This window comes from Phaethon lepturus, unplaced genomic scaffold, assembly GCF_000687285.1.
Source record: "Phaethon lepturus isolate BGI_N335 unplaced genomic scaffold, ASM68728v1 scaffold10218, whole genome shotgun sequence".
Lineage (NCBI taxonomy): Eukaryota > Metazoa > Chordata > Aves > Phaethontiformes > Phaethontidae > Phaethon > Phaethon lepturus.
In genome coordinates this window covers 2,920-12,407 of record NW_010555510.1, presented here as the reverse complement: position 1 = coordinate 12,407, position 9,488 = coordinate 2,920, and the positions used below count along the sequence as shown (strand labels likewise).

The following is a 9,488-nucleotide window of genomic DNA, read 5'->3' as shown; positions in this document are numbered from 1 at the left end:
TCCAAAAATGGATAGTCTACCTCTTAGAGATATTCAAGATACCATTTTCTAAAATATAAATTATAGCGTTATGTGATGTTATGTAATATGGTTGTAAAACTAATATTAGTTTTGTACAGCCATGTTTCTGATTTTGAATTGCGGGGGGGGGGGGGGGGGGGGGGGGAGGGGCGGGGTGTGGGCAGGCAGGACAGAACATAGTCTATTTATTAGGTCAAGTTACTCTTTGGAATTGTCCTCTGAAATAAATGCAAAAATCAAAACATTTTGTCTGAAAAAATAACTGGCAAATCACCACAAAAGAAAGTGCCCGAACACACATTTAACTGTTTCTAAATGTTGAGACTTTTCATACACTGTATTATGACCAAAAAAAGCTGAGAGCTATAGCAGAAGATTACATAAACAAAAATTTATGTTTTGTCTAGTATAACAGGAGTCTTAAAAAAAACAAACACCACTTCGTATCCATTATTTCATACCCAGATGTTTCCTGTACACCTGCAGTTGTCTCCAGTCCTGAATTCATGAGCTATAGTATTTTAACAGCCTCTCATCAGTTGGTTTTAGAATTTTCTTGTCTGCCATGTTTACGATCCATCCTGGAGCAAGACCAAAAAATATCTGTCTAGGATCCTTGCGTGTGCTTAACATTTTGAAGAGTTCATCCTTTGTTATGTCTGGTAAGACATAGCCATATTTCTTGGCAAGTTCAAGCCTGGCTTCTGCAACCTTAGATGGATCTGCCAGGTACCCACGATTCCTGGCATCTGTGTAGTAACGGACTAAATCTTCAGGTGGAAGCATTCGCTTTGGAATAGGCTGGCCACGCAGAAAAAATACTACTGGCTTACATAAAATTTCTGTGGGCAAACATGAGAGAAAATTAGATACTATACTTTATAATACATATTTAAAGACATTAAATGACACCTTCTTATTTAGTATTTTGTGCTAAATAACATTAAAAAGTATGAAGGAAAAAACAAATCTTAAGAATATTCTTGTTCAGAATGAGACAATGGTTTACAAGTTTCACTTAACGAAATAAACAACTCTGTTTTAAATATTTCTAGTGACAATCTGGATGAACCATTACTCCTAATACGTTTAGAATGCCTACTTTGGAAATATACGATAACTAAGCTAGATGCCGCCATTTATTTGAAGGACTGACTTCCTGGATAGAAAGCCATGCAAATGCATGGCTATTTACACAGTGTACCCAAAAAATGACAAATTTAGTGTTTTGGTAAGTATTTTAAATAAAGAATCAATGGCACATGCACCTATTTAGTCATTTGTGAGACTATCTTCTCCCTCCAAGTTTTACTGAGTTTGGCAAATTACATTCCAGATCCTTTTAACCGTAATATTTTGAGTATTTTCTGGATTGGGGGGGGGGGGGGGGGGAACGAACTTTTATCACTCCAGAGTAACATACTTCGCACACTAAAAATGTCTATTCATCTTGTTCTCAGCCTCATTCACACATGAAAGCTCCACTACTGTCAATAAAAATGGCATGAATGAATATTAGGCAGGATGCAGCCTCAAGCAAAGCAAAGCCTCATTCTTCAGTGAAAGTGTTCCGAAAACAATAGCCATTTTGACAGGAACGATTCTGAGCTTCTGTAACTTAGTTATTTCCTCACTTTAACTAGAAAAGTATTTTAAATTAAAAATATAAACATCCACAGAGCTTTTTAAATACAATTTTTTTCCTGAATTTTCTTAGTGTTATTAAACATGTCAGAAAGAAGACAAAAATTCAAAGAAACCATCTTTTACTAGTTCCTCTATTTACAAAGCTACTTGGATTTCTTTAACTGGCTGATCGGTAAATGACTACTAACACTGGTAGGGCTAAACAGGTGAATGGTTAAAAAAAGCAAAACTGAGGATGCATTACAGTTCAGCATCTGTATAACAGTGTGTTGTTGAAGCTTTTAGAAGATAAGTGGATGATTTTCCAGTAAGAACTATGTTTGACACTTTGATTTGGATAATTTAATTTTTGCACATTCAAAAAAAGGAGGATGGGAGGCAGAAATTAAAAGAAATTCTTACCCAAACTCCTTGGATCGTAGAACGATGTTGTTACAACACCTCCATTTTTTTCTACAGCTGCAATTGCTAATTCAGATGCCCTCTGCACTTCAATATTTACTTTTGCTGAAAAAATATCAGCACCCTGTAAGTTTCAACACATATTAGAATAACATTAAAATGAGTATTTTAGGACATACATTTATTCTCCTCTGCAAAGCTGTAAGAAACACTAAATCCTGCGAAATATTACAATTTGTTCCCTGCACCAAGATAGGCAACCAAATTGCTCTCACTCAGTCACCTTGGTTGAATGAAAAACACTTTGCCTTTCCAAAAATATTCATACATATCTGCCAGTACATTCTAGTCTTCCGTTGTAAAATACTTGTTTGACCTCTTGTTATGTGCTCCTTAATTATTATTTTTGTAGTCTCTCGGGTCTTAAAACATCATCCTGGGAGGGGTTTTGCTAACACACAGTGCCCTCTAGTGGATTTATTATCACAAAAATTCCACAGCAAACAAATTTAGAAAAGCAAAGATGCTTCCAAAACATGGGAGGAACCATTTGACAGCCTGCTACGGAAAAACCAAAAACCCAAGGCTTTATGCTGCATGAAGTAATAAGTGTCTTGTACACATACCTCCTCCACCAGCTGGACACCGTAATCCCTCTTCAGAGGTTGCACTGTTACACCTCTGGCATTCGTGAGCTGTGTTAAGTCAATTGGTTGCGTGGGGTCAACTCTACCCAAATCAATCAGGTACTGCAGCCTCTGAAGACTGAGAGGTTGATACTGACGTCTGAGGCTAGGGAGAGGAAAGCAAAAAACAAAGAAACAAAACAATGAGAAATATACAAAATTGAAGTTTTAATAGGAACTGCTCAACTGAGATACACTGTATTCTGTTTTCTACCTACTTCTAAAACTACCAAGTAAATGTTTAAAACACACCTTTCCATAAGCCAAAATTTGAAGTTTAATTTAACGCAAATACAAACCCTAGTTACAGTCCAAGACTCCATTATGCCTCCGGGTTTGCTCACACAGCCCACATCCAATATGATATTATTAATTTTGCTGTTGCTGAGCTCAATTTACTCCAGAATACCTCTCTACCCGCTGTCTGGTTTAAGAAAGCAAAAAAAAAAAAAAAAGAAGAAATTAAAGTGTCAGCATTTCTTGATAAGCCAACAAGGTTCTAACTAACTACAGTCTTCAAAGTGAAATCCAACTTGGACAAGCAACAGAATCTGCACTGTCAGACAGTGCAACTGTTCAGTGCGACTAACAGAGCAAAAGTTCAAGAAGTGGAAGAACGCCACTGCAGACAGAAAGAAGAATGAGGTGAAGATAAACAGGCTGAGACATTGTTCAGTATGCTCTCATCCTGCCATGATAGCGTCTCTCAAGCACACTTAGTGTTCACTAGAAAAACATTTACAATAGCCTGACATTGAAATCACAGAATCATTAAGGTTTGAAAAGACCTTTAACCATCAACCAAACACCACCATGCCCACTAAACCATGTCCCAAAGAGCGACATCCACACGTTTTTTGAACATTTTCAGCGATGGCGACTCCACCAGCTCCCTGGGCAGCCTATTCCAATGCTTGACCACTCTCACAGTACAGAAATTTTTCCTAATGTCTAGTCTAAACCTCCCCTGGTGCAACTTGAGGCCATTTCTTCTCGTTCTATCACCAGTTACTTGGGAGAAGAGACCAACAACCCCCTTTCAGGTAACTGTAGGCAGTGATAAGGTCTCCCCTCGGCCTCCTCTTCTCCAGACTAAACAACCCCAGTTCCCTCAGCCACTCCTAAGACTTGTGCTCTTTTTGGCAAATTTTTGCAAGATTTTGCAACAACATTGAAAAGAAATTACAGCGTATTTGTTTTGTTTCCACATGCTGTCAGATGTGGTTAAAAAACAGCAAGATCCTATTAATTTCTTGTCATCGCAGAAGCTGGGATTTTTGATGTTGGTTATTCATGAACTTGTGGCTACGGTCAACATAACAAGCTCAGTGTCTGCTTTCTGCAGCATTTCCTTTGTAGGACTGCAGATCTACACTCTGTCTTCAGCTATCGAAAGTGCTTCTTATTTACTCTTATAATAACTTAAGCAAATAGGAGGAAGTGACAGTACTTGGAAATATGAGTTTGAATCACACTTTAAAACTCGTAAGACTCATGGAGAAAACCTTTAATAGCCAGGACAGGTCTGTAAGTTATATTGCATGCATAAAGAATGGAAATATAAAAATGCACAGCTATTTGATATATCAGCAAATGAAACATGAAATCAAAACAGCAAGTTTAACAATTCACAAACAAATACACATTAGCCTTTGCATTCCTGAACTGTCTGCTAAGTGTGGCATGTTTTTGTTACTGCTGCCTATAACAGCATTGTATGGGTACAGAAGTTTGCATGACCATACCTAAAAGCATGAAAAGGTTAGTGACCCAGGTAACATACATTTATCTTAGAAAGCAAAACTAGCTTTAAACAACAAAAAATTTTTAAAATGCAAAATTTTGTAATTGTTAATATAAATTAAGGCAATGAATAAAATACTGGCATACAGCTCCCCAGCTAAGAAAAGTGACTGAAGAAAATACATGTTAGAAGAACAATTTTACAAATTAACAAGCTGGAAGATGGACAAGGCACAAACAAGCACAATGTGAAAAGAGGACCAAAGTGTCAAACAAGGCAGAATGCCCAGGGAGAACAATGGTGAAAGATAACTTAATGGCCTCATCCAACAGAATTGATATTAAAGATCTTGTTAAGATCCTAGGTGGAACAGATGGAGTACAAACAGACAAAGACTGCAGTGTTGCAGGGCTAAAAAAAGTAGTCATGAACAGAAGCAGAACTGTTTGGCTAGCAGCAGATCAAAGCTTCAGGTGAATAAAGCGAAGAGAAATAACAAAGCAAGGCTTTGGATTACACTTCCAGGCCTAACATCCTCACTTGAGTCAAAGGGACTGTTCCCAGTCAGTTCAACAAGTTGTCTGCTGTGCAGACAGGCAGAGAGAAAAAAAGCATGTGTGGAGGAGTGGTCTCAGAGGAGAAACACACTCAGCTGTAGGAGGAAGGGTAGCCTGCAAAGAGGGATTAAGCAAAGAAAAGGGGAACTAAGCAGAGCTAAAAAACAAGAACAACAGAAAAGTGAATTAATGAAAAAAATAATCTCACAAGAAAAGGGAGATTCTGCTGGCAAGGAGGCTAACAATCTCATTTTCAGTTAGGCCTGTTTCAGCATACTAGGTTCTGGCTTCAGGAGAAAAAGATCAAGAAAAGCAGACAATGATTAATTTCTGAGGAAATGTGAAGGAACTTACCTATGTCCATCATTAAACCCGTATTTTGGTATGGCCAAGTAAAATGGAGTTTGACCACCCTCAAAGCCTAATCGGGGGCGATTTCCTCTTTGTCTTTCTCCTTTGTGACCTCGACCACACTTCCTACCTCCATATCTTCCACGGCCGCGTCTTCTCTCCTTGAAAACAATTAATGATACATTTAGTCAACTACTTTGGAGATAAGTATCTCTAAAACATATCTCGGAGACAGAAACAACTGAGCAACATGCTGAGTCTTGAAGAAAAATTAAGATAGCTCTTTTCTAAGGGGAAAAATAGTCAGAAAAGCAGTTAATGTGATTTTTGCAGAGCACAGCTTTAGGCAGGCACCACAAATAGTCTGAAAGCTGACATGAGCACATATTGCAATAAAAGGATTACTACTATTTAATCCTACCTCTTACACCCTACGCTCTCCAAGTTAGAGAATTTTCCTGAATTTACTATTGATATTTCTCCCTATTTCATGAGAAAGAGGCTCAGTGCTCAGAAGTTTCTGAACACTGACAATGCAAAAAAAAATTAAAAAAAAGAAAGAAAACATCAATTCTACTTCAAGGGGCAGGGGAACAGACTACAGATGCTACGCACATATGTAATACTTTTCTTGGACTCATACTTTCCAAAGAGTCTGCAACTGTTGCAATTTCTACTGAATAAAAAATTAAAAGAGAAGGCTGTAGTTTACACATTTATTATTTTTTTAAATTAAGGCTCTAATACTAAGCTATTTATTTCCTGAGCACTTGGAAGTATCATTGCAGCAATAAGCCATGGTTCAACAATCTTCTTGCACTGACCTATTTGTGCCAGCAGAAGCACATGCACAGCTAAATGGTGAAGGGGATCAAAGAGATAAGCAAAGGTAAAATCTTTCTTTTTTTTTAATTTTAAATCTGCATCAGTTGCACCATTCAGTATAACTCATGGGTATGTAAATATCTATAGGATTACACAACAGGCAGTAAGCAAGGGTGGAAATGAGCAGCTGGGAGTGACTGCTATTTAATGAAGCAGTGCTAGCTCACTCTGACCTAACTAATAAAGTTTTCTGTGTAAGGTGACTTCATTTAATTCACACACTTTAGAATTTGCAGCACTAAAGCTCACTTTGATGTCTTCATGCTTTGTCAGGGATCAGACAGAGCCACAAGCTTCAGAATCCTTGCTGCTGTGCTGCATGTGGTAGATAGAGTTCAGTGTTCGGCTCCAAGAGGCATGATCACATCTGTGTACCGCTTTGATGGATCCATTTGATCTTACAAAGTTTTTCCCATTTAAGGTAACATTCACTGCAGTGTGAATGCATGTGGAAAAAGCAATGTCATGCTGCTAACTAGTCTCGTATCTGCACAACACAATTCACGTATTTGCTATTTTCCATTGTCTTTCTCCATGTGGATCAGTCAGGCTGGGAGACATGGAAAGCAACATATTCTAAACAGTATTTGTACCACTTATAAGCTAACTTTGGCTAAGTCTGAGCACAGTCACCGTTAGAATAATAATAATCTAAATAATTCATTAAAAAGACTGCAGTAAGTCTCTTCAATTTCTCATTTTTTTGTATTCAATACTCAACCAAAATTTGAGCAGCCCTAATCCTACAAATCACCCTATGCATTTAGGCTGCAGCACAGAATATTGAGTAAAACTCAGGTCTGAAAACTGCTTATTACATCATGGTACTTGATTATTAACCTAACACCACAACGGCATAAAATTTGATGCTCTTTATTGTGTCTGTAAGTTCTCCAAAGTTATGGAGCACTTATTGTGCACTGAAATATTAGTAGAAAAGTCAGTACAGGCATACATGAGAAAAAAAATGCATTAATATATTTGAAACCTCAACTGACCCAAGATGCACAGCTTACCTATAATAATACTAAATAGTATAGAGTTCAGTTTTATGCTAGACTAGACTGTCCCTGCCACCAAAGGAAGCTGACTTCTCCTGAGCCCATATATTATGTTGCTTTACTCACAGCTCCTCTTGTCCTGACACAAGCAGTTGTGTGGCTCTGTGTTGGACAGGTCAGGGTATTAAACTAGATGAAAACTAATTTTTGTCTAACTAGTTTTCAACTGGTTTAGTTCATTGCTCTGGTTCATCATTCAACCTCTAGCAGCAGTACAAAATATACAGCAGGTGTGAGTACCTGGAGGCAAAGAGAGGACACAGCTGGCCCACGCTTTCTGGCAGTTGCCTGTACAGACACCAGATTACACAGTGACTTTAGTTAACACAAACACACTGACAATATCTGGTCACAAATGGAACGTACTCAGTACATTGACCAGATTTTAGATTGTCAGAGAAGCCAATCAAAACCTTTTTTTTTTGGCTGCAACTTCTGTTTGTGAAGTCAAATGCTCTTAAATCTGCTTGAGAGCTTCATTGATCTCAGAATAAAGTTGTCAGTCACCAAAAGAAAAATACCAGAGAAACACCAGAGAAACAGAGCTGAGATTGCTTATACAAACTCTAACTGAAGGCAAACAGTTAGCAGTAACATGGGGGAAAAATACTCATTTCCTAGATGGAGTTGCAAGTTACTTGTGAAAGACCCAATGACCATATCAAAACCACTGCTTTCAAGGTTTAAAAAAAAAAAAGAAAAGAAAAAAAAAAAGTATTTTCCTAAATCCAACAGCTATCTTGAAAAACATGAAGTCCTGAGACCAAACACTGTCAGGAAAACATCAGTAAACCTCAAGTCCAGACCATTTCACAACATCTGAATACTGAGCCTGAAAATACTGTTTTGGAACCTGAATTAGTTTGAAAAACTTTAAGAATCACCACTCCAGTCCTGTAAAGGGCTGCTTCTTCCAGGTCCACTTGACCCTGGCCAAGATGGGCATTCACAGCTCCCAGTGAAGTAACTTGACAGGGGAACCACAACAGCTGCAGGGGGGAAGAATTTCCATTCTCTGATCTTGTCACAGGTCTAAGGGGTTAGAACTATGCACCACTCACCAGCTCTGCGGGCATCTTATAGAGTCTTGAGCACTGAGAAGGAAGTGCTGCTTGGTGCTCCCTGTTAGTTCTCTATTCCTATGACTTTAGCCCTTGAACCTCATTGCCCTGTTCACTAATATTTCCCCCAAACCAGGTGGGTTTCTTCTTAGTTTCTTTTCTTTACATCTCTATCACTTTACAAGGAGATAGGGAAGAGAACATGTAGTTTTGTTTTTGAAAAAGCAATAGCAACAAGAATTACAGGCTCGCAACACATTCCTTTCTTTTTTTGTTTTTTAACCTTCCCCTTTCAAATGTATTACCCCATCCCTTAAACATCTGGCATTCCATACTTTACTGTTTCCTCCCGCCCCCCAGCGATGGCCCTCAGGTGTAGCTAGGGCCACTCATCAGCCAGGTCTTTGTGCGGATGGCCACACACAGACCGGCTGCAAGACATACAAAGGACAGCAACAGGGCCAACACACACAACACTGCCACCCACTCCTCAGCCTTCCCATGCCTATTTCGGCGAGGCCGCTGCCTCCTCAAAGGCCTTCTAACAGCTCTCGAGGCAACGACCCCCAGGGCCGGGCGTACCCGCTGCCGAGGCAGAGTCCTGCCGCCGGAAAGGAAGCTTGCCCGCGGCCCACTCGACAAGCTGCAAGCACTCACCCGCTTTTTGGAGCCTGGACTGGGCCTTAGGTTAGCCAGACTGACCCTGGGCAGCGACCGCAACAACTCCAGGGCCTTGTTCCCGCCATTCCCGCTCATGTCCGCTCACCTCCCAAGGGCAGCCCAACGCTCGCCCGGGCGAACTGCTTTACGGCAGACTCGTAAACCGCGCCTCCCGCGCCTTCCCAACAGTGTCGCGCAGCCGCCTCCGGCGGGCAGGGAGGGGCGCGGCGCGCTTGAGGCCCTGTGGCTTCAACCGAGGCTGCGGTACCGAAGCGCACCGGGGCCGGAGTGGTAAATGTTACCCGGTGATCCCCAGCCGCCCCCGAAGCCTCGGAGAGCCGTGCCGCCTGCGGCTGAGCGGGACGGAGCCAGGCTGCCTTCCGGCGGGCCGCCCCCCCGAGCCTCGGCCGTGG

The 9,488-nt window shown here is 40.3% G+C and overlaps 1 protein-coding gene across 2 annotated transcripts; it reads right to left on the bottom strand.

Annotated features, from left to right (window-relative positions):
* Positions 1 to 298: 298 nt before the first annotated feature.
* MRPL15 (mitochondrial ribosomal protein L15) lies at positions 299 to 9,171 on the bottom strand. 2 transcript variants are annotated; one of them, XM_010292177.1, is made up of 5 exons: positions 9,073 to 9,171; positions 5,412 to 5,569; positions 2,697 to 2,862; positions 2,071 to 2,194; positions 299 to 863 (listed from the first exon to the last, which is right to left on the bottom strand). In XM_010292177.1, the coding sequence occupies exons 1-5, from the start codon at positions 9,169 to 9,171 to the stop codon at positions 526 to 528; spliced, it is 885 nt and encodes a 294-aa protein (XP_010290479.1). In that variant the 3' UTR covers positions 299 to 525. The 2 variants fall into 2 exon arrangements, with proteins under 2 accessions (XP_010290479.1, XP_010290480.1); XM_010292178.1 differs by having other exon boundaries at positions 5,412 to 5,566.
* Positions 9,172 to 9,488: the final 317 nt, after the last annotated feature.